At 43.0% G+C, this 26,212-nt stretch overlaps 1 protein-coding gene across 1 annotated transcript; it reads left to right on the forward strand.

Annotated features, from left to right (window-relative positions):
* Positions 1-1,983: 1,983 nt before the first annotated feature.
* HSD17B3 (hydroxysteroid 17-beta dehydrogenase 3) lies at positions 1,984-25,919 on the forward strand. Its single transcript, XM_006209228.4, has 11 exons — positions 1,984-2,250; positions 5,538-5,584; positions 7,850-7,925; positions 9,684-9,791; positions 10,848-10,915; positions 12,115-12,150; positions 15,014-15,048; positions 16,529-16,610; positions 17,221-17,286; positions 18,583-18,732; positions 25,525-25,919. The coding sequence occupies exons 1-11, from the start codon at positions 2,100-2,102 to the stop codon at positions 25,633-25,635; spliced, it is 930 nt and encodes a 309-aa protein (XP_006209290.2). The 5' UTR covers positions 1,984-2,099; the 3' UTR covers positions 25,636-25,919.
* Positions 25,920-26,212: the final 293 nt, after the last annotated feature.

Consider the following 26,212-nt stretch of genomic DNA (forward strand, 5'->3'; position numbering starts at 1 on the left):
GAACCATCTCTTAGTTTCTCTAATCTTTCCTTTTGCCTTTTTAGTCTCTATTTCATTTATTTCTGCTCTGATCTTTATGATGGCTTTCCTTCTACTAACTTTAGGTTTTGTTTGTTCTTCTTTCTCTAGTTGCTTTAGGTGTAAGTTTAGGTTGTTTATTTGAGATTTTTCTTGATTCCTCAGGTAAGCTTTTTTTTTTTTTTTTTTTTTTTTGCTATGGACTTCCTTTTAGAACTGCTTTTGCTGCATCCCAGAAGTTTTCGGAGCATTGTGTTTTTGTTTTTGTTTGTTTCTAGGTATTTTTTTTTAATTGAAGTATAGCCAATTTACAATGTTGTGTCAATTTCTGGTGCACACCATAACGCTTCAGTCATAAATATATATACATATATTCATTTTCATGTTCCTTTTCATTATAGGTTACCACAAGATCTTGAATAGTCCCCTCACTCCCCCTGCTTCAGTGTCACGCCCACTCTCCATTCCCACCTCCAAAACATTGTCTTCTCCCAGCATCTGAGTGACTCAGGTTATGTAACGCCATGGCTAAGTCTCTTCAGTGGTTTCCTGTTGCTCAAAAAGTCCAAACTCCTCATCAGGAGTATCTGATCCCCCTGATGCCTCCAACTTACTTTATTCGTCCCTTCCTTTGATCTCTACAGACCAATTCCTTATTGTGTAGTGCTGTTTATTTCTTAACGCATCTTCTCACTTTAGAGCATTTGTACTAGCTGTTCCCTCAGCCTGGAGAAGGAACCTTATCTTTGCCAGGCTATCTCCTTTTCACTCCGATTTCAGCTCAGAATATTACCTCTTCACAGAATTCCTTCCTGAACAGCCTCTCTAAAGTATTTGCTTACTAGTCACTCTGAAAAGTCACTCAATAGCACTTTTTCATGATGAGACAGGAGGGAAGGGGGCAGGGCACAGCCATTCAAGGAATGACACAGCAATTAACATCAAAATGGTGGAAGAGTCAACTCCCAGTAGGCCCTGAGGATTAAGATGGTGGGAGATTTAACTTCTAGTAGATCTTGAGCTCCAATATATGCCCACTGTAATATATTAGCATAGTAAATAACATGCCCTAGGTGCCATTTCAGTCCCAAGGCTAGCCATGAAAGGTCAAAAAGTGTGTGGTGGCCCAGTTCCTGGGAATCCCAGCCCCTTCCCCGGGGTAGATGGAATGGTCCTTGCACTTGTTAACATGTGAAGCTACTGAGCCCATAAAAACTGGCAACACCACGCCTTGTGGCTGCCTATCTCACTCCCTCCTCTTCAGAGATGGCCCGCACTCCATCTGTGGAGTGTGTACCTACTTCTACTCTAACCTGAGCACCCAATCCCCACACCTCGTGGCCTCTCTCTCACCTTTTGAAACAGCCTACACTCTATGCAGTGTGTATCTCTCTAAATAAATCTACCTTTACTCAACTGTGGCTCACTCTTGAATTCTTTCCTGTGCGGAGCCAAGGACCCACACCCGGCGGGGCACGTCCCAGGGACCCAACTGAGACCTGGGACACGGCCCTCCTCGTGCCCCACCTCCGTTTTCCCCGCATCAGTGGCACTGATATCTGACATTCTATTTATCTGTGTATCATCTATGACTCTCAGCTCCCCCACAACTCTGACTGGTCTTGTTTACTATAATATGCTCCCAGTGCCTCAAACGGCAATGCCACCTGTTTCAATAAATATTTGTTGAATAAGTGAATGAATGACTTACAGGATTTTGCATACATTTTCCGTATATCCCTTTTGGCTTCCAAATTCAGGGAGGGGACTCTGGGCTGCCGTTTTTCTTTGTCCAGGCTTTATCTTTCTTCCTGTCCACCTTTCACTTCTTCACCAACTCCCCTGTGGTCACAAAAGCTCCACAGTATTATTAAAAAGAATATTTTATCAAAAGCCTGTGAATCAGAGGATTGTGTAAAGAAGTTACTCTAATCTAAATGCCTCGACACAGTGACAGGATGGAATGTGCCCAGTGTCTCCCGAAGGGGGACAGACACTCCTCCAGGGCAGCCCCACGTGCCCTCGGAGGTTGTGCGGGCTGGACCAGGTCTGAAACAGCATCTTGCTGTGGTGCCGTCCTGATGGAGCTTCTGGAACAACTCTTCATTTTCGTAGGGCTGCTGGTGTGCCTGGTCTTCCTGGGGAAGTGTGTGCGATTCTCCAAACACATTTTCCTGCACTTCTGGAAAGTTTCACCAAGGTCTTTCTTGAAGTCCATGGGACAGTGGGCAGGTAAGGAGAGCTTTCCATCTCTCGTTTTTTGGTTGTTCTTATGTATTATTATTTAGGTCTCAAAAGATATATTGCATCTTTTTCCCTAGACAGCAAAGATATAACTCCTTTGGGTGATTTTAATTTGAGGAGGGAGCGCTGGACAGCATGAGTGAAATTAGGGTTGTCTGAAAAACAAGATGTCGGGCATCAGGAGAATAATTCGGGGACAATGCGACTGAGTTCTTACCAGTGCACTTGTCCTCATTAGCTGGCTTTTCCTCTTTTTGGAGTTTCTTACGGTACAGATAATAGATGCTGCAGAAATTTTTGCATCCTCTTCTCCAGACTTTCAAAAGCCCCAGGGTGCCTTCGTTTTGTTAAAGAGTGTTTCCAAATTCTGATATCCAAATAATTGAAATTCACTTTATTAAAAAAGTTTCTCCAAGCCCTTTCATGAAGGGAGGGTAATACAAATTCCAGGCAATAAAGATCTCTATGGAGACGTGTGTTTAAAGACGGTTAGATGCAGAATCTGGGTCTGGTTTGGGTCCCAAGTAGATTGATTAATTGCTGCCTCCCAATGGGATCTATCGCCTAGAACTGCTCTGCAGAGTTTCAGCCTCATGACTGGGTTTAATTGAGGTGAAGGGCACGAGGCTATGATTTTAGCATCTTCCTGAATGAAGTGCCAAGGCTGCACTTCCAACTCAGAGTTATGTGCTGGTCTCAGCCTGTCAATAACTGACGTTGTAGTTGGGCTGGCCCTTGTGGTTCTGTGATTGCAAGATGCCTTTCAGCAGTAGCCATCGGGAAACTCAAAAAAAAAAAAAGGCTTATTACTTATAGGACCTGGAAATTGCACAGCACACTGGTGCCACACAGCAAGGCCATGGGCGGGGAGAGAGAGAGAGAATGGGCCTGGGGTTCTGCTTTTATTCTATTCTGGGGTCGGGGCTGAGGGTTTCACGGGCTCATTCTTTACTGGTGAATTTCAAACATAGCTGGGAATTTATTCAAAGCACAGGAAGAGGAAAAACAAAGAACCCAAATGGTCAGTTACTGAAATCAACCAAGACTTTTAAAACAGAGGAGCCTCATTTGGAGGTAGTGGCCTGACTCATTACCTAGCCAGGTGGCCAGCATAGTGTTTATAGAAATAATTAATAATAATTAAGAAATAATCCTTTGAAGTACATGCCTCTTTGAAGTGGCTGCCTCATCTGGCAATCAAAGCATCCGTCAGGCGCCTGCATTACAAAAATAAAAAACCCCAAACTCCAACTGCCAGGTTTTACATTACAGTTGGGCCCCCCCAAATCCAATAACTTAAAAAAAGAATTTAAGTGGCCTTAGAAATACAGTGTCAGCCTAAATAAAATACAGGATACTCGGTTATATCTGAATTTCATATAAATAAGGAATGATTTTTTAGTTCATGACATCCCAACTATTTTGTGGGACATTCTTACACGAAAACATTCTTTGTTGTTCACCTGAAATTCAAATTTAACCCGGCATCCTGTGTCTTTATTTGCTAAAGCTGGCAACTTTACACCCTTAGCACCTGAAAGAAAGAAATGATTATATGAAAATTGTTCGGGGTGGGAAAAATGCATTTTTGATTGTTGCTTGTTACATTTGAAGAGAGAGAGAGACAGAGAAAGAGAAAGAGAGAGGGGATGTGTGTGAATATCCCTTCCTCTCCGGGCCGTATGATGTTGCTAAGCAGCTTGAACTTGAATGTTCTGGATCCAAATACCCTGTTCCACACAGATTCAAGTGCCCACGCACTGAGGGGGCTTAGAACTCTGCCCGTCAGCCCAAAGCTCTTCTCAGAACACAGATTCCAAGAGAAGTTCACATGTGGCCATATGTGGTTGATTTCTTAATGACGATGCTGGTATTCTTTATGGACTTGTGGCCCCAGAATCAGACGGCCTGGGTTCAAATCCTGCCGTCATCATTTTTAGCAGCGCGTGACCTTGATTGGGTCAAGGACTTCCTCTCCATTAATTTCCTTAGTTATCAGCGAAGGCCAGTGATGTTCCCTGCGTTATAGGCTGTGCGCACAAACGGAGGAGGTGGAGGTGACCAAGAGCCTCGGAGACAGCTTCACCTTTCCTTCCCCCTCTCCCCTCCTCTCCCCTTCCTTTCCCTCCCCTCTCCTCCCCTTCCCTTCCCTTTCCATCTCAAGCTGTGTAAAGCTGCTGTGTAATTTAACTTGTAAATAACAAAGTCTAAGGGAATGAAAAATAAAAACATAGTGCATGGCAGAAAGTTAAGCTCTCCTTAGATGTCAGCCACTTACTCATTCATCTTACCTATAGTTGAGGCCTCGTAGTGGGGGATTTTGAGGATGGAGTGGGTGTAATGGAGGGGAAGGTGATGCCGAAGACCACGGAACCCTGAGCATAGCACCTTTATCACGCGTGAAGTCACTTAAAAGTACCCAAATGAACAAAGAGAATCATTTGTAGTTATTAAAATGCAGGTGCTTCTGCCAGGGTGCTGCTTGAAGCTTGTACAATTCAGTCTGTTCTCACTCTCAAGTAAGTTAAATGTATACACAGCTTTTGCACACACTTTAGGAAAGCATAGCCTTCGATTGTTGGTCCAAGGGAAAATTGCAGATACGTCTAGACTGAATTGTTAAGCATTTTGAAATTCTGACATTCCCACGAATGGGGTTTAGATCTCAATCATTAAATATGTGTGTGCTATTGGCTAAAAAAGGTCTAGAAGACCCGTCTGATCGTCACCTATTAATCATTAGAGTTAGTGAGCACAAATTCTTTAGGTCCCTTCATTTCATTGCACCCTCTTCTTGCATTTCTGTATTGTCCTTTGTTCTTTCTATCTCCCATGGGCTCTGCGAGGGTCCCCACCTCCCTCTAGGAAGTGGGGAGAACTTGACTTGGAGGAGGAACTTTGAAATGTCCTTCCTGCGCCAAGTGGGCGTGTGGGTAGAGATAAGCCACACCGCTTGCCCTGGATGAACTAAGGCTTGGAAATGTCTAAACCCTATGGGCTCTGCAGAAAATGTTCCCCAGCTGAGGTTTTTGGTTTCATTTTGGAGTGTGTTTCCCACAGCCTCCCCCCTTGCCCAAAGCTTCATTTTGAGCAATTAGTAAAGGGAGTCAAGGCTGGACACTTCATAGATGAACAGAGTGGGGCTGGAAAGCAGGAGGGCGCTGCTCTGGAATATTAAGTATCCTAGAGGGTCAGCCTGCAAGGAAATGTAGCCAGTGAGAAAGAGGTCCTTAGAGATGAATTCTAGCCTTTACAACCATTTCTGCTTTTTGCAGTGATCACTGGAGCCGGAGATGGGATTGGAAAAGCTTATTCATTCGAGGTACGTTGTGTTGTTGGGAACTTTCTCCTCCCCTTTTATTAAAACATCATACTCGCATGACACCCACCCCAAGCACTAGTTTTCTAATTAGAAAAGGAATTGACCTTCTTTTATGAAAGAAATAAGAAATTTAGGATAATTTCACAATGTATACAAATATTGAACCATGTTGTACACCTGAAACTAATATAATGGCATATGTCAATCATACCTCAATTAAAACATTTTTTTAAAAAGTAAAAAAAAAAAAAGGAAATTTAAAAATCATAATCTCACCCCTGGCTACCTTTAAAAAAATATACAATGATATTCAAAGTGGCAGTATCTCCCTTTTAGGAGTTGTTTTAGGAATTTGTGATGGTGTGGTTACTTTGTAAGGTAATTGCATCATAAGTATTTATATACTTAAAACAATAGGAAAATTATAAGCTATTTTCCTTGTATTTATCTTTTACATTATAGCTAGGGCACATACTGATTTTAAAAATAATTTGTGTAAGCGGGACACATTATCTATAACTTCCATTTCAAGAAGATTAATGGGCATTAAAAAACATAAAAAGAGGATGTGATAGGGCTGAGAGTCGCTGGAGTGTGAGCAGCGTCTGTGCGTGATGCCTTCAGGCTCTTTGTTGCTCTGTAGCTAGCTAGCTAGGTGGATGGTAGGTAATCATGCTTTTCTCAAAGTGCATTGATAGCATATGCAGTTTTGTGTGTTATTATTATTATCACTACAACTTCCACGTTTTCATTAATGAAGTATTGTTTCCTGGAATTCCAATATATTTTTTTTCTTCCTTGTGCCTATGATACTAATCTCAAGAATGACTCAGAATACAATAGAAGGAATAGAAATAATCCTAGAAATGGTAAGAGGACGGTAGGAACAACTAAATGTCCGCCAGGTCCCTACTCTTTCTTCCATTGTATAGAGTTGTACCTGGTAAGCTGCTGTCCAGCCAAGGAATTTCCCAGACTCCCCTTACATGTGGGTGGGGCCGTGTGGCTCATTTTGCCAATGAAATCAAGCAGAAATGATGTGTGTCTCTTCCTGGCCAAGTATGTACCTTTTTTTGTGTGTGGGAGATAATTAGGTTTACTTATTTTTAGAGGAAGTACTGGAGATTGAACCCAGGACCTCGTGTATTCTAAGCACATGCTTTACCACTGAGCTATACCCTCCCCCCTGAAAAGCATCTACCTTTTAACACAACAATTCCATTTCTCCTTGTCTATCTACTCAAGGAATTAATTCAGCCGTATACACAAAGAGCGATATAGAAAGTTTCTCCCTATAGCAATATTGGTAATTGGAAAACTTGAAAATGACTTAAACATGCACACGAAAGTGAGTTATAGAGCAGTACAAAGCAATGAAAAAGTCAAGTGGCTGAGCGTGGACTGACGACGTGGAAACAAACACAACACTTAGAGGTAAAACACATCATCAAGTTAAAAAGACAAACGTATAATGCCATCAACAAAATGTGAAAAGAAAAGAAGCCCCACAAATCAAACTTTCACTTCTGCAGGCATTTATAGATGCTTACAATAGATGCAGAGAAAAAGTCAGAAAGAATCAACCCCAAACTAAAAACAGCGGGAACCCAGCGGTGGGAGGGGAAATGGGGCCGCAGGGACATTGAGGACATCTTTTAGAACGAGAATGTACTTGTGCATTTAATAGAATAGTTTAATAAATCAAGATAGAAAAAGATGCAGCATTTCTTCGGGAAAGCTCTCTCTTTTCTCACCTGTAGCATTCATGGTCTGAGGAGTCCCGGCCTGTCCGGGAAGGCCCGGCACACGGTGTCTCCCTGCCCCCTGTGCCGTGGTCACACACACCACTGCCACACGCTGTGGCCCAGCCCCCGTGAGTCGAGGCAGTGTCCGTTCCGAAGAGAGTGTCTTCTGATCTCAGGGAAACATCCAGATTCTGAATCCAACGCATCCGACCCCAGGTGCTTCAGATGGGAGGGCATTCAGATCGTGGCTCTGTACAAAAAAAAGCATTTAGAATAGTTCCTGGTACATAATAAACACACACACAAATAAACTATTATTATGTCACGGTTAGCCCGGCCCAGTGTGGCTGTTTCACTCATAACCCAGAAACCTCAGTCACATTCTGCACACTTAAACTCAGGACAAGCAAGCACATCACCCTTCGACCAAGTGGGCGATGCCCCAACTCACCTGTAAGACAAGGCTTCCCTGTCTGCTTATCATCTTTGTCTGTTTTGGTTTTCCCATCTCCACCCCCAGTTAGCAAGACAGGGACTCAACGTCGTGCTGATCAGCCGGACACTGGAAAAGCTACAGGCCATTGCTGCGGACATTGGTGAGTGTCCCCAAGAAATGAAGGTACTGTTTGGGGAGTCTGCCAGCCAAGTCTGCTTCTGTCCTGCTTGTCGAGGCATCTGTCAGCATCCCTGCGTGTGCTCTCTGGAGCCGGGGGCACCAGCCCTCCCGTGGGGAGCCCAGTTTACAAAGTCCAGTGCAGGCTGTAAGTGGCTTTAATTCACTTTAGTTTAGTTCATCAATGATCCTCTGGGCTGCATGAAGCAGGAACAGACTCACCCCACAAATATGTCCACTCTCTTGTTTGGTCGGTATTTTGATCTCTGGAATCAGACTCCCTCATCCAGAATCTTCAGCTGCCCAGTTGCCTCTGCCCCTCTCTTCAAAAGCAGGATCTGTGTTTGGGGCTTTACTTCTCCAGGTCCCTGCTCCTTGCAGTAGGGTGAGGGACAATGCTTGCTGGTGGTTGTTAGATTAAAAAAAAGTTTTGATCCAGGGCTGCCATGTACGGTTGTGAAGGTTGTACACTATACAACCCTAAGAGACAGCAGTTCTATTATAATGTTTTATTATGACAACTCTGAAATGTTCTTAGTTAGTAATGAGCATCATATGCATCCCTTTCTGGGCATTTGAATTTTAATCATTATTGATTTAATTTAGTAATTAATAGTCATCTTCACTCAAAGGAATTAGTTCAACTATGAAGGCTGGTGAAAACCGTAGCCGACTGTCTAGGGGGCAGCCTTCTTTCCCTGGGGGAGATTTGGGATAGGAGATGGATGTGGGAGGCGTGAGGCTGAGCAATCACACTGAGGAGGCTCAGTGCCCTTGAACCAATGAATTCTGCTTTTGTTCTGTGTCTGGCTATCAGAAATAACTTTGTCCAGGACTAGGACCTCTTCAGTGTTTCCCTTACAGTGCTAAAGGATACTTTTTATCATTCTTTTGAAAAGCAAGTAGAGTTTTTGAAAAGCAGCCTCCACTCGCAAACTATGCCTACAAATCACTTGCCCCGGAAATATTGGGTCTAACTCCTAAACTGAGCAGGTGGCAGCTGGTGAAATCTGCACGTTGCTTTTATATCTGCCCAAAAGCTCCTGTACAAGGCAAGTTCACATAGAATAGTGGAAAGGGTATCGAAGTTGGAGGGAGCAGCGTGTGAGTGCTCTTGGGCAAGCTAGTAAGCTTCTCTGAGCCTTAATTTTCTCCTCTGGAAAATGGGGCTAAAATCTACTTTGCAAGATTGTAGAGATGATTAAAAAAGGTATTGTGGCAGGTCAATGTTTTATACATTGCTAAAGTGTTGAACAAATACAAAGGGCGTCTGTGTCTATGTGGAGGGGACCTGACACGCATTGAGCAGAGGCATCACACTTGGCTCTTACAGCCCGTAGTCCAAGGGCACCAGAGCCACCGGGAGCACATGTGAAAACAGATCACCACGCCCACTCCCAGGATTTCCTGGGTCAGTAGTTCTGGGGAGCAGCCTGAGATTTTGTGTTCCTACCAAGTTCCCAGGGATGCTGATGCTGTGCTCTGGGGACCCCACTTTGCAAACCTTTGCACTGAATCTGTTTTAATGCCTTTACTTGTCACTGTAGTAACTCTCCGAATCACACAGAAACCGTCATTCACAAATCTTTCAGCACATCCTAGCATTTATCCGAGGCTGTTTCTTGTTTCTAATTAAGGTGATGGCTTGTCAGGTGTAGTGCAGAAGCACTGGGGGAACGTGGTGGGCAAGAGGGAATTTGGACTCCTGTTGGTTACAAAATAACCTTTGTCTCTAACGCAGAGTGGACCATAGGGAGTAGCGTGAAGATTGTACAAGCAGATTTTACCAAAGATGACATCTACGAGTATATTCAAGAAAACCTTAAAGGCTTAGAAATCGGAATTTTAGGTAAGTAAGTGGTAAAATGCAAAGGTTGTTGTGAGGGATCAGCGAAACAATTATCTTAGTGATAATCTGATTGTACGGTCGCTTAAACTTCACCCATGACTGGCAGCTACACCATTAAATCAAGTCTTAAAGCTCCATTCTTCAAGAGGCTTTACTGGATTAGCAAATTTATATGTGACTTTGGAATGTTAGTAAATCTACATATTTCAACCTTCCCCATCATATTCCCTAATGTTAAACTATTTTTCTCTCACTGGACTGATATTGACATTTGGTAGGAAGAGGGAAGCAGAGAGGAATTAATTTAGCAAACAAATATGATGCAGTTGATCCATGAAATAGCGAGTCAGTGTGGTTGTTTGAGAATCGATTTTCTCACTCAGGAAACAAGATACGATTTTTTTCTGTGACAGTTTATAGAAAATCTATTTTATAACCATATACACATAGTACCATGTTTATATTGTATGTTGAAGGAAGATTTGATTTCGAAACTTCCTGCTGAACTTAAGTTAGTAAATTACAATTTTTACTAATAAAAGTGGAAAATATATCATTGCAGGAAAACTGGAAAGAACAGATGAGCACAAAAAAGAATGATGAATTTCTTAAAATCCCGACAGCCTAAGATAGCGTCTTAGTACATTTCCTTCCAGGTACATACACACATATGTTCAAAATCAGGATTAAACTTACATATTGTTTTGCAATATTAAAAAAAAGCCATATATCATGAATGTTTCCCCATGTTCTTTAAAATTCTGAGCAGTCATAGCTTTGAACGACTGCATTAGGTTCCACCATATGACCACACCGTGATTCATTTTACGTGCTTTGGATTATTGGATCACAATTTTTTTTTCCCCTCCAATTTCCTCACTGTCATCAGATCACGTTGCAGCGAACAACTCTGTATATAAATCTTTTGTACGTATTTCCTTAGGAAAACTTCCCAGGGGAAGAATTTCTGGGTTGACTATGACAGTTTTTAAGGCTTTCCATAAACGTTTGCCAAGGGCTTTTCTGACATCTTTTTGCTTTGCCTCTTTGGGTCAGTCAACAATGTCGGAATGCTGCCAGACCTTCTCCCGACCCATTTCCTTAACACACCGGATAACATCCAGGTAGGCACGTGCTCGTCTGTGGGTGGGTCCCTGGCTGAGCAATTACCATGGCTGGAAAGGTGTAATGGGAGTGCAGCCAAAAGTCTGTATTCCAGAAGGATGTCTGGGGGGGTCTCCCTTCCTTTTTGCCTTAGTACTTGATACGCAGTTAAGGGTACCAGGGTTCAGGACTGTCTCTAGGATAAGGACATCTTCCCTCTTCTCCACGCATCAAAATTTACCTGCCACTGTCGCAGTCTTTTGGGACTCCGCACTGTGCTTTATAAGCGGGTAATTCTGCCTAACAAATTCACAGCTGTGGATTCAGTGCGAGTCAACTCTTTGACTTTCTTCGTCTTCCCAGGTAAGAAGATTTGTTCAGCTTTCAGTGTGAGCGAAGTCCATGATACACACTCAGTGGTTGGGGGTGTTGTAAATTCAGCAAGTAAATTCAGGACGCCACTGCTGGTCCTGAGTAAATTTACTGTGCGTTTAACAGTCTTTGAAGGCGCTATATTTTGATTCTTCCTCAGGCCGATTATTCTATTCTCCGATCTCGCAAGTATTCCTATGGTCTTATTTAAGCCCCGAGCCTACTGCATGGACATACAATGCCGGATTGCTCAGACACGGCTGAGCATCCTCACCAGAGCTCCTCTTGGTCACACGTCCGACCCCGTGGTCCCTATTTCTGGCACAAGTCTGTGTCTCTCCAGTAAGCAGGTTCCATTCCTGCCTCTCTTTCTCTATTTACGTCTGCCTATGTGCTTGTCTCTGTATCTGTCCCTCTTTCCCTCTCTGTCTTTCTAGTAGTTTCTTTACCTGGCCTCCATAGCCCAGAACCTCGATCTTGTATTATACAACCATTCGCCTTTCTATTCTCTATGCTGTGGTCTCTGGACCCACATCTTCTTCGGTCAGCTGGAAATTAACATCTCCCTTTGAAAGACCGTGCCCGTATTCCTCCTTGAATTTTCAAGGAAAGTCTTAAATGATTTCTATTCAAGACCACATGCTTAGAGAATCATGTCAGAAGTTCCCCAGTTCCAGTGCTCATTTGCTGAACATCAACCAGCAGCCTCCGTTGCAGGCTGGGTGTGTGACGGAGCCGCTCAGACACACAGTGTTGCCCACTCGATGGTTCTTTAGCACTGACTGCTTCTCAGGAGAATTTCTCAGATGATCTGGCTGCTTCATGGCTGGGATTCTTTATTTTGCAGGGCCTCATCCATTGTAACGTCACCTCCGTCGTGAAGGTAAGTGATCAACATATGTGCTCAATACAGTAAGCTGTAGTAGCTTCAGGAATTCGGCAGCTCAGGAGAATCGGCCCCTTCCCGGAGCTGCAGAATTCTTTAAAACTGAACCACACTTGATTGAGAGGCCATGTAGTAGCCTCTTAATCGTCTTATCCCGTTTTCATCAAGAAAATACAGTGATGGGTTCATTCTCCCTAGCACCTGAATCTTACCTTTGCATTCAGTTTTGTCATAAGTCAGAACATATTAGACCTGACGATGCTGGAAATTACTGAGCATTCCAAAGCAACTTAAAAAAATTAAGAGTTTCTTCTGATTGTAGTCTTGCCAAAAAAGGAAAGCTCGCTCTGTTTGGAAAAATGACAAAGGGCAGGGTTTGGATTTTATGGACTCTTGTTGCTCTGAAAATATTTGCTGAATTGAAGTTCAAGTTCATGTGTATTCTGAACCCAGCTCAGCTACCAGTTAGTTGGACAGCATCAAGCATGCTATTTAACTCCCTTGAACTTCAGGTTCTTGATCTGCCGTTTAGAGTCTGGGGTTATATGATGTGTTAGGTATGTCAGCACTCAAGTCTTTTGATTTGAGTGGACTGCATGAGCATTTATAGGCATGACTGCCACAAAGCCATCCTACGCTATCCTTTGTGTGAATAGTAGAAAGGCGCCCCCCTCTCGGCAGACAATTTGGAAAAAGGTGCAACTTAAGAGCAGACTTAGCCCCGTGACTGGTGAGTAGACGAACATGCTTCCCTTTCCTCTGAATGGTGACAGCCCTCTAAGTGGCTCGTGAGTGAACCCTGTGCTTTTAGCTTGCGCTCACCCTCCTAGCTGGGCAGCTTGCTCAGTACACAACATTCACTACTGCACATGGCAGCCCTCATGACCACTCTGGAAGGTCCAGAGGAACTTCAGCAATGAATCAGGTGTGATCCCTGACTTCACAGAGCCGGGACCCTCATTTGGGGAGCAAAACATGGACTAGCAGCAGAGGACTGGTTTCCCAGGAGAAAATAGTTTGCTATCAATATCAAAAGCAGGGATGGATGCTGAGCAGACCAAAAAAAAAATTATTTTCAGGTGCATAAAGTTGAGCTGACAAAAATTATTTGTACCCTTGGTTGTTTTCTTGGTAAGTATTCTAGTATTTCATAGTTTCCTGCTCTTTTTTTTTTTATTGGTACACACACTCTTTTTAGGCTGAGCAATCAATGCCTTTTAAAAATCTCCAGCTGATGTTAATTGTAAGTTTTATATGGTGGCACTGTGTCTGCAGCCTTACTACTAAAATCTTTTCCGTGAATGTATACATTGATCTTCCTGTCTTGATCCGTTTGATCACAGAGTTTCCCAAATGTATTTGACAACCCTCTGACTCCTTTAGCAGAGAAATGCTTTGATTTTCTGAAAAAAAAATTTATTTCATACATTGGTAGACATTAAGTTTTTTAAGTAACAAAGAAAACAAATGGAAGTTTGGCTTCTAAACACGCCGTGTCCAAGTTGGCCATGCAGGCTGGAAGCATGACTGGTATCATGTAATTATTCCAAAGGAATCATCTGGAAACGCTAGACTTCTCTATCGAGAGCAGAGATGGGAGAATGAGTATGAGGACAAAGGGAAGGTGGGATATGAGGCTAAATGCTGGAAACTTTGAGACAGGGACCCACAAAGTCCAGTGTTGTCTAATTGGGATCAGTCACCCAGTCAGGCTTTTGGGAGACTATGAGACACGCTGTCCAACAGTGCTCCAACTACAGCCTTGATGAAGTTGGGAGGAGCAAGGGAAGGGTGCAGACGAGCTCTCCTCCACATCCTTCTCTCACCTCCCTCAAAATCCAAGGTTTCCAGAGGCAGTCCTGTGGGTTCTAGGAAGCCCCCACCACTCTCACCCCTGCCGCTGCTCCAGAGCAGTGACAGCATTATCTGGAGGCCCCCAGGATGGGCTTCCTGGCCTAGGAAACGTGGGTGATGGCAGGGACGGAGCCCACTGAGAAGCTGCCGTGGGGCCCCAGGCAGCGTGAAGAAACAGGCAAAACTTGCCTTCAGGTCCCCGGTCTCCTCTGTTTCTCTGTCCCTCCCCATCCCTTTGGATCCTCTCTGTCTCAGCCCTGCTCCCAAGACAGGGCCTGATTCCACTCAGTTGCGTTTCCAAGGACATCTCCATGGGTTTGCATCTCTCTTAATTCTTTGCTTGGGTGCCTTATAATCATGCTGTGTAAAGCTCTTTTAACAGAATATTTAACCTCTAGGACTGTCAGGAAGACCTTTCCCAGGGCCAGGAGGTTAGGATGCGGAGGGACATCTCAATGCTGTTGTAATTCCAACAGACAGACAGACAGATAGACACATTGTGTCTAGGGAGCAATTTCACAGGCTGCTAATGAGGCTGCCGTTGAACTGAGATGTTCTTCTCCATCTCATACCTTGTATATGAGATGCTCATGGACACTTGTTAGGTCCTGACAGCCCCTGATTCTAACTCATGGGCGGGGTTGACAGTGGCCCGTCTACTCTGGCCCGTCTCCCAGAACGAAGAGTACCTGGGGGGGACTTAAAGTTGGGCCTACAGCCATTGGCCAATTTCCATAATTTTTCACTGCCCTCATTTTCCAGGAAGACTTCAGTTTTATGCAGAAGAAACCAGAGGCCTCTGAAGCGTTTGCCATTTGTCAAGGCTGCCTCCTGTGGGTTCCAGCCAGACTCTAGTGTTGTCAGAATTACCTCCAATGCGTGTCAGCAGATTTTCAAGGCCATCTAAAAAAAAAAAATGAAGCTCTTTCTCCAGTTTCCTCCAGCACCCTCTTCCCATTGCAGCCTAGCTCCTTTGTCAGGGCTTAACTTCGGCCTTCTCTTACAGATGACTCAGCTGATTCTGAAACACATGGAATCAAGGTAAGCTCTTTCCTTGAAAAAGCGTGGAGCAGTGTGGTCTCCCTGGCCTGGCAGTCAACTGACTTGGGGACCTGGGGAGATAAGGTTCACCCACTGCTGCTTTCAGGAGTGATAAAACTATGATGAAAGGACATGGAGATTATGGGAGAAAGTGTGACATTCTGGACCAGGCCAGTTTTGCAAACAGAGAAGCATGTGTGAAGGTCAAATGTGAGCATACACTGAAAGGAGGAAAAGAAAAGAAAATGTCTGTTTCAGCAGACATTGTATTAAAAAAATTAACGTGTAGTGTTAAAAAAAAAAAAAAGAAACACGGCATTGTTAGGCGCCCCTAATGTCTGCTTCTTGTGCCCTCTTCACCTTTAAGTGGAGGTAGAGAGGCAAACACAGGAAAAAAAGAAAGGAAAACAGAAAACAAAAAACTCCGATAAAAGGCTGGAAGTAATAAGAGTATCTCTCCATTTACTTAGATCTTCTTTGATTATTTTTCCCCTCAGTGTTTTGCAGTTTTTAGTACACAAGATTCTGTACATGTTTTGTTCAATTTGCACCCGAGCAATTTCATTTTCTTTGGAGCAATTGCAGAGGGTGTTGTGTTTTAATTTTGTTACTATATAGAAATCCAATTGAGTTTTGTATGTTGATCTCGTAAAAAAAAAAATTAACTCATAGTGAGTCTAAAAGAGACTTCAGAAGTTGGCCTGAGGCCAAGACCATCTCTTTGTTATTACACATTTCAGCTCTTGTCAGAACGAATACTCCGATTTAGGGATAAAAATCACCACCCCATCAGTGTCCCTATTTATTCCGTGTTTGAAATCACCCTGTTGCAATGCCCATTTGGGGGCTGGTTTTTCTCAGGTGGTGTTCATTAAAGGCAAATGGTTGATAGTTTTCTATCATAGTGGAAGGAGGGGCTGGGCCCTGCGTTCTAATTGGCAGTTTCTTGGCTTTTTTCTGGATTGAATCCATCTATTTGGGAAGGAATAAGGATATTGAATTTCAAATGGGGAAGTAGGGACCCCAGAGGCTTGCTTGGGGGCGCCTGTGTGAGCAGATGATGGACGGTCAAATTCCACCCAAGACAGGGTTCTGCATCTGACATCTGTACTGTTATCAGAAGAGACCTTGAGCTCATGTGGTCACATTTGAGAGAGAAGGCTCCCTCCCATCTTGAGTCTTATCTGAGCTGAGCTGGTTCCCTGCGTTTTGGTGGGGGTCTTTGTTGCAGCAGAGACCCCGGTTTCCAGTCAAGCCCTTGCTGTCAACTGACCGCTGGGTGATATCACTGTGGCGGGGTAGCCCGTGATGCAGAGGGAGTTCCACTCCAAGGTCTTGGAAGCAGAACGTGTAACACACACGGAAACCTAGAGGTGTTGATGGAATTTTCCCAGCGTTCACATGAGCTCCTTAATTTCCTTCCTTCTCAAGGCGTAATTGGGCAGCAAAGCAATTGACACTTGGTTTCTTTGCCTTTTAGGCGAAAGGGTCTCATCTTGAACATCTCTTCCGGGATGGCCCTCTTTCCCTGGCCTCTGTATGCCACATATTCGGCTTCCAAGGTGAGTGACAGATGTGGTCCAAGCCTCCGTCTCCTTCCTCTTGCTTTCCCAGTTAGCGTTTTCCGTTGGATCATCTGGCAAGCTGATGGACAGATTTGCCTGGAGGAACTCTTCTAGGTACAGCGCGGAGCTGGTCAGCCCATGTCTGGGAGCAGATCACAAAAAGAAAGAAAAGGTCTGGGCTGATGAAGCCTGGCACAGCCAGGCAGCCCCTGTGAGACCCCAGCCCCACTCAGCTCCTTGCCTGGATGCCCTGCTCTCCTCCTGCCAGCAAGGAACGTTGTAGCTTCCTTCCCGGACCAGATGTCCTCTTGCCGTAGCCGTAAAAACAGACCTGAGGAAGAGGGGGTGCTCTAGACAAGGGGGTCTGCCCCTGGGTGGGGTACCTACACGCAGTGGCCCCAGGTATGTGCTTATCGCAAAGTGTATGTTCCTGCTCCTTGAGGGAGCTCTTCCTAGACTAAGAAATGAAGCTCTAACTCCCTTCAAGACAAACTGCTGCATTTTAAGGTGAAACAGATGAACTCCGTGTGGTGCCTTTTGACATCTAAGTTGGCTGTGACGGACATTGAAGTTCTAGGTCTTCAGGCGTTTCTCCTTTCTGCTCCAGGCTTTTATGTGCACATTTTCCAAGGCCCTGCAAGCGGAGTATAAAGCAAAAGGAATCATTATCCAGGTGAGGTTAACAGTTCTGAGTCCTTGAGAAGAGGAACCCTGAATCCCCGTAAATTGATTGACTCATAGATTGGATTCAATTATAAAATAGCATCATTTCAAACATGATGAGAAAAATAAGTGATGGTATGAAAAATAAAATGAAGAAAACAAGCAAGGATTCTTTTTTTCCCCTAAAGATGCCAAGGTCTCTTGGTCTGGGAATAAGGTAAGAAATCCCACTATGAATCCTCTTGCCAGGCCACAAGGTGGTGAGGCCACCGGTGGAAACAAGGCATTGGATTTTGCAGGGTACAATGTGTGGTTGCTTATTTTCCTTACCAGGACAGACAAGACTATGAGATATGTGCCACTTCTGGCTCCTAACTGAAGGGGGAAAGTGGGAATCTTAAAGCACTTTTAATTGCTCCAACTTTCCTTACACATGTTAGAAATAAACTTCGGAGATAGCTTTGCCAGATAAAATACAGGACATCTAGTTAAATTTGAATTTAAGGTAACAAATAATCTATTGAGAAAAAGTATATCCCATTCAATGCCTGGGATATAATGAAACTGATTTTTTTTTTCCGTTGTTTGTCTTGGCTTCAGACACAACTCGTGTCCTGCATTTTCAATTTTGAAGCCTGGGGACCGTGTTCTGTCCTTGGTCACCCTAAATGCATTTGAACCAGCTGGTGTTGTGTGGCCAAGGCCTCATTTGGAGTTAGTTGCAAAGTTAAGCCAGAAACTGGCCTCTCTGATTCCCAGCTCTGTGCTAGTTCTACTCCCGTTACTGTTCTGTTATCATTTAGGGTCTTTTATAGGAAGAACAGAGTTGGGAAAAATACCATATGATATCACTCATATGTGGAATCTAAAAAAAAAAAAAAAGAAAAAAGAGGACAGTAATGAACTCATCTACCAATGAAACAGACTCACAGACATAGTAAACAATCTCATGGTTACCGGGGAAAGGGGTGGGAAAGGATACATTTGGGAGTCTGAGATTTGCAAATATTAACCACTATATATAAAAATAGATAAAAACAAATTTCTTCTGTATAGCACAGGGAATTAGAGTCAATATCTTGCAGTGACCTTTAATGAAAAAGAACATGAAAACGAATATATGTATGCATATGCATGGCTGGGACACTGTGCTGTACACCAGAAATTGACACATTGTAACTGACTGTACTTCAAGTAAAAAAAAAAAAAAGAACCGCGTTGGAACATGAAGGATGGCAAAGTGGGCGTTAATTTCTCAGGGCTGGGCAGATGGCTCCTGCCTTATGGTCTTTATTTCCCATTATAGGTGCTGACTCCATATGCTGTTTCAACCCCAATGACAAAGTATCTCAATACCAACATGATAACCAAGACCGCTGATGAGTTTGTTAAAGAATCACTGAATTACGTCACGAGTGGAGAGGAAACGTGTGGCTGCCTTGCCCATGAAATCTTGGTGATGGATCAGTTTACCTTTCTTGAAGCAAGTGAGGACAGACAGGCAGGGCTTACTTAACTGGCTCTTCCTTGCTGCTGGAGCCCTCAGCCTTTCTCCATCGCGGCGAGGAGAGTGATGGCCGAGGGCTGCTGCGGAGGGTGACACAGCCCATGAGAAGGCGTGTGCAGCAAGGGCAAGGAGACGCTGGAGGCCTGAGTGCTCACCTAGATTAACTCTGAAGTTGGCCATCCGCACCCTTGGCTGCCTCACCTCTCCTCTCAGAAAGTTAAGGGGGCTCCCAGAGATCTTGGGAGGGTCAGACCAAGACACAGTGAGCTTCCCTGTAGGGACTGTCGACTTCCCTGGCCCCCTGTGTCAGTAAATGTTTAAGTATCCAGGAAAAAAACCCAAAACAAAACAAGGGGAGGGTATAGCTCAAGTGGTAGAGCACATGCTTAGCATGCGTGAGGTTCTGGGTTCAATCTCCAGTACCTCTGTTGAAAAACCACCCCCCCCCAAAACAAAAAACAAAACCTAATCACCTTCCCCCACAAAAAACCAAAACAAAACACCTTTATTTTTTGGTAACATTTGCTATTGCCATGGTGTAAGTACTCCCCACACTGATGTTTAAGCTACCAGCATGTTGTCGCTGCAGGGGAATTCAGAAGGGTTCACCATCAGCTCTCTGAGCAAGGACCAGCTGGTTCTTGCACACCAGGAACTCCATCAAACATGGGAGTAAGGCTCGGGGCATCTGGCATGAGGAGCCCTTACCATCCCTGGGCTGCTTTTAGAAAAAAAATACAAACTTGAAACAAGAGTAGACTTGAGTATTGCATGCTGATACGCAGAACAAACAGAGTGTCAGGGTGGTTCTGCTTCCAGCATTAACAAAGAATCTTAGACAGACCTTTCCTTCCCTTTCATGGTCAGCTTTCTCCTCTGCCTCATATGCTTTTCTGAGGTGGGAATTAGGATTCTCTCTCTGTCTCTCTCTGTCTCTCTCTGATGCTGGAGGGATTCACGAGTCAATGCACTAAATCTTCTCAAAGCATTCAGCTACCTCCTTGGAACTCAGTACTGAGACTCTGGCAAGAGATCCTGCATTGTCTTAGTCGATTACTTGCTCCATTTACTGTAGATTTGTAACAATGGGCAAAATGACCATTTGGACTCACATTGCAAAGTGGACATGCAGAAGGAATAGAAGAGCTTTGTTTTGCACGTTGCTGATCTGGTTTTTCTTTAGGTTATACTTGCTGCCTGGCAGGAAAACAAATTAGTGGAATGTCTTAAACTTAGTTTGGTCTGATCATCTAAACTGCCGATTGAGGAAATGTGCCGTCCATTATTTAGAGAAAAATGTTCAGTGTTTCTGGGAGCGTCCCTTCTTCCTGCCTCTCTCACTAGGATGACGCTGGGGATGAGAGCCCCCGTGATCTCCTGCTGGTCCTTAAGTGTGTGTGGCTGGTGTCCCTCATTTACCTGGTGGTTCCTCACTTTGCTTGTTTATGTCTGTGGGGAGTGAGAGAGATGACTTGCAGTCCTTTTGGCTAAGCCAATGGACTCGCCAGCTACTGATGCCTGCAGACCCCCTGAATTTCTGCTACCTCCCTCATCCAGCCAGAGGCCAGCTGCCCACCTGCAGCTTTGCTTCCCAGAGGCCCTCTGACTCTCAGCTCTGAATCAGCACCAGTGTGAACCTGAGGGATGCTGGCATACCAGAGCTCAGCACCATCCTCGCCATGCTGAGATAATGTTCTGTGGTTGCACTGCAGGAGAGCGGGGGCAGTAACCCCTCCTTCGCCCTTAGTGTCACCCTTACTTACTTACCACCCTTCCTTATCCTTCACGCCAGTCCTCCAGCCCCTGACTTCCAGCCTAAGCCCAGAGGACACACATATCAGAGGACACACGTCTGGCTATGTCTCCCTCTCTCTCTCGTCCACTTCCCACTACCTCCAGGACAGAAAAAGGACAGGGTTTCTGTGTGCTTTCCCAGTGCCACATCCTGTCCATCTCAGAGGGGTTAAGCTACTGCCAGTGGGTAACACGCCCTCTCCACCCCTTAAGAGAATTCTGTAATTTTAGTCCTCTGGGATACTAATGTTTTAAATGGAATCCGTTAGCATTTAGAAAATGTTTTCTAGAGAAAACATCATGGCCTGGAAGACTATTATTTGGCTACATAATCCAGATCTAAATGTCAAAATTTGAAAAAATGTTTTGACTTTTCTCTTTTGACTTCTTATGTAACAAATTTTAATCTCCACTGGCGAACAGATGCCAGGAACAGAGTAGGACAAAGTCTTTGTGCCTGGTGAAGCAAAAGAGAAAACGAAGAAAAGCACATAAATCATTAAAACCACGAAAACTAATTTTGAATTTGCCTCGAATCAAAGTTATAGATAATCAAATAGAATCAACCAGTAAACAAGCAAGAAGTGAGGCAAAGACACATCCTCTACTGAGGAGGGAATCGAGCACCTAACCAAGAGTCCACGCGGAACTTGGGGGCTTCATCATTTCATCGCTTACTGCTCCTAATTATCTTGTGAGACAGGACATTTGGCTTCCCTTTACAATTGAGGAAACTGAAGCTCAGAGCTGGATCAAATCAGGTGAAGCTCAGATAAAGCAGATGGCCCAAGGCGACCTGGCTGGTAATGGTGAAGCGAGGGTTCAAGTTCACTTCTGTCTGGGGCCAAACTTCTCCATTTTCAGTGTAGATATATAGCTTACATCTTCTTTACTCATTTGTCTATTGATAGGCACCAACGTTGCTTCTGTATCTTGGCTGATGTAAATTATACTACAATGAACATAAGGGTGCCTATATTTTTTCAAATTAGTGGGTTTTTTAAAAATTCAGATAAATACCCAGGAGTGGAATGACTGGATGGTCTGGTACTTCTATTTTTAATTTTTTGAGGAATCTCCGTTCTATTTTCCCCAGTGGCTGCACCAATTTACGTTCCCACCACGAATGCACAAGGGTTTTTTTTCTCCACATCCTCGTCAACACTTGTTGTTTGTTGTCTTTTTGATACATCCATTCTGACAGGTGTGAGGTGGTATCTCTTTGTGGTTTTGATTTGCATTTCCCTGATGATTCGTGATGTTGAGCGTCTTTTCATGTACCTGTTGGGCACCTGTATGTCTTTGGGAAAATATCTGTTCAGATCCTCTGCTCATTTTTAAATCAGGTTGTTTGTTGTTTTGATGTTGAGTTGTATGTGTTCTTTGTATATTTTGGACATCAACCCCTTATGAGCTAAATCTTGGCTATATTCGTCTCCCACTCAATAGGTGGCCTTGTTGTCTTGTTGATAGTTTCCTTAACTGTGCAAAAGTTTCTTAGTTTGATGTAGTCCCATTTGTTTATTTTTGCTTCTGTTTCCCTTGACTGAGAAGACATATCCAAAAATATTAAGACTGATGTCAAAGAGGGTATTGCCTATGTTTTCTTCTAGAAGTGTTATGGTTTCAAGTCTTATATTTTAGTCTTTAAAACACTTTGAGTTTATGTTTTATGAATGGTGTGAGCAAGCAGTCCAGTTTGATTCTTTTGCACGTAGCTGTCCAGTTTTCCCAACACCATTTACTGAAGAGGCTGTCTTTTCCCCAATGTATATTTTTGTCTCCTTTGTCATAGATTTACTGCCCATATAAGGATGAGTTCATTCTAGGCTATCTATTCTGTTCCATTGATCTGTGTGTCTGTTTTGTGTCAGTACCATACTGTTTTGATTACAGTGGCTTTGTAGTATAGTCTGAAGTCAGGGAGCATGATTCCTCCAGCTCTGTTCTTTCTCACAATTGGCCATTCCAGGTCTTTTGTGTCTCCATACACATTTTAGAATGATTTGTTCTTGTTCTGTGAAAAATGCCACTACTATTTTGATAGGGATTGCATTGAATCTGTAGATTGGCTTGGATAGTATGGTCAGTTTAGCAAAATTTATCTTTCCAACCCAGGAACATGGTTTATTTCCATTTGTTTGTGTCATCTTCAGTTTCTTTCATCAGTGTCCTAGAGTTTTCCAAGCCCAGGCCTTTTACTTCCTTGGTTAAATTTACTCCTATGTATTTTATTCTTTTTAGTGTGTTGGTAGATGGGATTGTTTTCTTAATTTATCTTTCTGATAGTTTGTTGTTAGTGTATAGAAATACAACAGATTTCTGTGTATTGATTTATAACCTGCAACTTTATTTTTATTGAAGTATAGTTGATTTACAATGTTGTGCTAGTTTCTGGTGTACAGTATAGTAATTCAGTTTTATATATAATACATATGTATATATATTCTTTTTCATTATAGGTTATTACAAGCTATTTAATATAGTTCTTTGTGCTATACAGTAGGACCTTGTTGTTTATCTATTTTCTATATAGTAGTTTGTTCCTGCAACTTCATGAATTTGTTGATGAGTTCTAACATTTTGGGGGGAGGCCTTTTTAGAATTTTCTATGTGTAGTATTATGTCATTTGCAAACAGTGACAATTTTACTTCTTCCTTTCTGAGTTGGATTCCTTTTTTTTTTTTCTTTTTCTTGTCTGATTGATGTGTCTAGTAATACTTCCAATACTATGTTCAATGAAAGTGGTGAGAATGGACATCTTTGTCTTATTCTGATCTTAGAGGAAATGCTTTCAGCTTTTCACCATTGAGTATGATGTTAGCTATGGGTTTGTCACTTATGGCCTTTAGTACATTGAGATATACTCCCTCTATACCCATTTTCTGGAGAGTTTTTATGATAAATGGATGTTGAATTTTGTCAAAAGCTTTTTCTGCGTCTGTCGAGGTGATTATATGGTTTTTATTCTGAATTTGTTAATGTGGTATATCACATTGACTGATTTATGGATATTGAACCATTTTTGCACCCTGGGATAAATATCACTTAATCATGGTGTATGATCTTTTTAATGGATTCTTGAATTTGGTTTGCTAATATTTTGTTGAGAATTTTTGCATCTATGTTCATCAGTGATATTGGTTGGTACTTTACTTGTGTGTGTGTGTTGTCTTTGTCTGGTTTTGGTATCAGGGTGATGGTGGCCCCATGGAATGATTTTGGAAGTGTTTCTTCCCCTGCAACTTTTTGGAATAATTTCAGAAGGGTAAGTGTTAACTCCTCTCTAAATGTTTGGTAGAATTGGCTGGTGAAGCCTTCTGGTCCTGGACTTTTGTTTGTTGGGAGTTTTTAAATTACTGATTCAATTTCAGTACTGGTAATTGATTTGTTCATATTTTCTATTTCTGGTTCAGTCTTGGGAGATTGTATGTTTCTAAGAAATTGTCCATTTCTTCTGGGTTGTCCATTTTATTGGCATGTAATTGTTCACAGCAATCGCTTATGGTTCTTTTTATTTCTGTGGTGTTGGTTGTAACTTCTCCTTTTTGATTTCTGATTTTATTGATTTGGATCCTCTTTTTATTCCTTGATGAGTCTGGCTAAAGTTTTATCAATTTTGTTTATCTTTCGAAAGACCCAGCTTTTAGTTTTATTGATCTTTTCTATTGCTTTTTTAGTCTATATGTCATTTATTTCTGCTCTGATATTTATGATTTCTTCTACTAACTTTCGGTTTGTTTGTTCTTCTTTTTCTAGTTCCTTTAGGTGTAAGGTTAGTTTTTTTTATTTAGGATTTTTCTTATTTCCTGAGGTAGACATGTATCACTATAAACTTTCCCCTTAGAACTACTTTTGCTGGGTCCCATAGATTTTGCATCATTGTATTTTTATTTTCATTTTTCTCCAGGTAGTTTTTTATTTCTTCTTTGATTTCTTCAGTGACCCAGGGTAAGCTGCAATTGCTTCCTGCCTTTCTGGGAGGGTCTCCAAGATCAGCAAATAGGTCTGACTTAGGATCCTTTCAAATGAATGCTTCTATCCTAGCTCCTGGAGCATGTGAGATTCTGTGTGTACCCTTTAAAAGTGGAGTCTCTATTTCTTAAAGCCCCCCAGCTCTAGTGAAAGTAAGCCTTGCTGGCTTTCAAAGACAAACATTCTGGGGGCTCATCTTCCTGGTGCAGGGAGCCTGATGTAGGACTCACTCATACCCCTTGATCCTTGCGGAGAAATTCTGCAATTGTAATTATCTTCCCATTTGTGCATCACTCACCTAGAGGTATGGCTCTTGACTACACAGCATATCCGTGCCACCCCCCCCATCTCTTTGTTTCTCCTTCTTTATATCTCTAGTTGTAGAAGATCTTTCATGCTAGACTTTGGATCTTTCTCATCAACAGTTGCTCTGTAAGTAGCTGTAATTTTGGTGTGCCCGTGGGAGGAGGTGAACTCAGAATCTTCCTACTCCACCATCTTGGCTGCTCTCCCACTCATTAACTCCTTTATGCATTCAGGTATTTGCCTAGCCCCTACCATGCCTTACGCATTGTGTCAGGTGGTGGAAAGCATTCCTGATTCTTTCCTGAAATCTCATTTGAATAGAACCTTAGTAGAAAAAACATGAAGACACAGGGAGATTAAGCACCAGGAAGGGAAAGTGCTCACTAAGAGAAAGAAGGAAGGAGGGTGTTACTATGGACAGGGTTCTATTAATTTGGAATTTCCTCACAGCCGATCCAGCAAGTGACTGCTTTGGTTCCTGAGAAAACCTTGCTTGCTAAGAAAGTGTCACAAGATCTTTAAACTTTAGTAACTACGTAAAAGACACTGGGACTCCACTTCAGCAGTCAGAAATACGTTTTTGAAGATAATGAATATAAACTGAGTTGTTTTATTGCAACTTCCATGCTCTTCTTTTCTCTCACTCATGTTTTGGTGTATTAAAGGCAAGCATTCTGAGCCTGATTCCGTCGTGGGTCTTCTACAGCAGCATGTTTCAGAAGCTACTCCTGACTCGCTATGTGGACTACCTCAAGAAGAATGCCAACATCAGATAGTCTGGGTGAGCTGATGCACCAGCCAGCGTTGCTTTCTTTACCAACATCTGCATTGGCCACAGAGGACCAGGACTCAACATCTTCCTGAAGCTGGAGGGCCTATGTCACAGATATAGTACCTAGAGTAGCACCTTTTTTTTTTTCCTTCCAATTTTACTCAGGTCTGGAGATCTTTGGGAGAGTAAAACTAAGAAAGTTTATTCATTCTAAGGGGTACACATATATTTCTATTTTCTTAATTATGGGTAACAATAATAGCCATAATACAGAACGTTTTAATGGTACCTATATGTGTTGATTATTTAGCTGGTATGTTTCAGTCCTAAGCCCACCTTTTATCCTCTGACCTGTGATGATGGTCCGGGAAGCTTCAGACTCAGATCCTGAGGCACTCATGCCAGCTGGCTTTGTGTTCGAGTAGGCCAACGGGAGGCAAATTGGGAGCGTAAAAGGAGGTGGAAGGGGCTGGGGAAACTCCTTCCTGTTTGCATTTTTGTTACTATCACTCTGCAGAGAGAGCAGCTTTAGCCAGACAGCACCAACCAGTAGGCAGCCTGTAAAGATCTGAGCACCAGCC

This window comes from Vicugna pacos, chromosome 4, assembly GCF_048564905.1.
Source record: "Vicugna pacos chromosome 4, VicPac4, whole genome shotgun sequence".
Taxonomy (NCBI): Eukaryota; Metazoa; Chordata; class Mammalia; order Artiodactyla; family Camelidae; genus Vicugna; species Vicugna pacos.

What these genes read in the sequence shown, in the direction of transcription:
- HSD17B3 (XM_006209228.4), top strand. Translation starts at nt 2,100, where the DNA reads ATGGAGCTTCTGGAACAACTCTTCATTTTCGTAGGGCTGCTGGTGTGC. An exon ending in GGCCATTGCTGCGGACATTG is followed by an intron (nt 7,926 to 9,683) that starts GTGAGTGTCCCC and finishes TCTCTAACGCAG; the next exon opens with AGTGGACCATAGGGAGTAGC. An exon ending in CTTAGAAATCGGAATTTTAG is followed by an intron (nt 9,792 to 10,847) that starts GTAAGTAAGTGG and finishes TCTTTGGGTCAG; the next exon opens with TCAACAATGTCGGAATGCTG.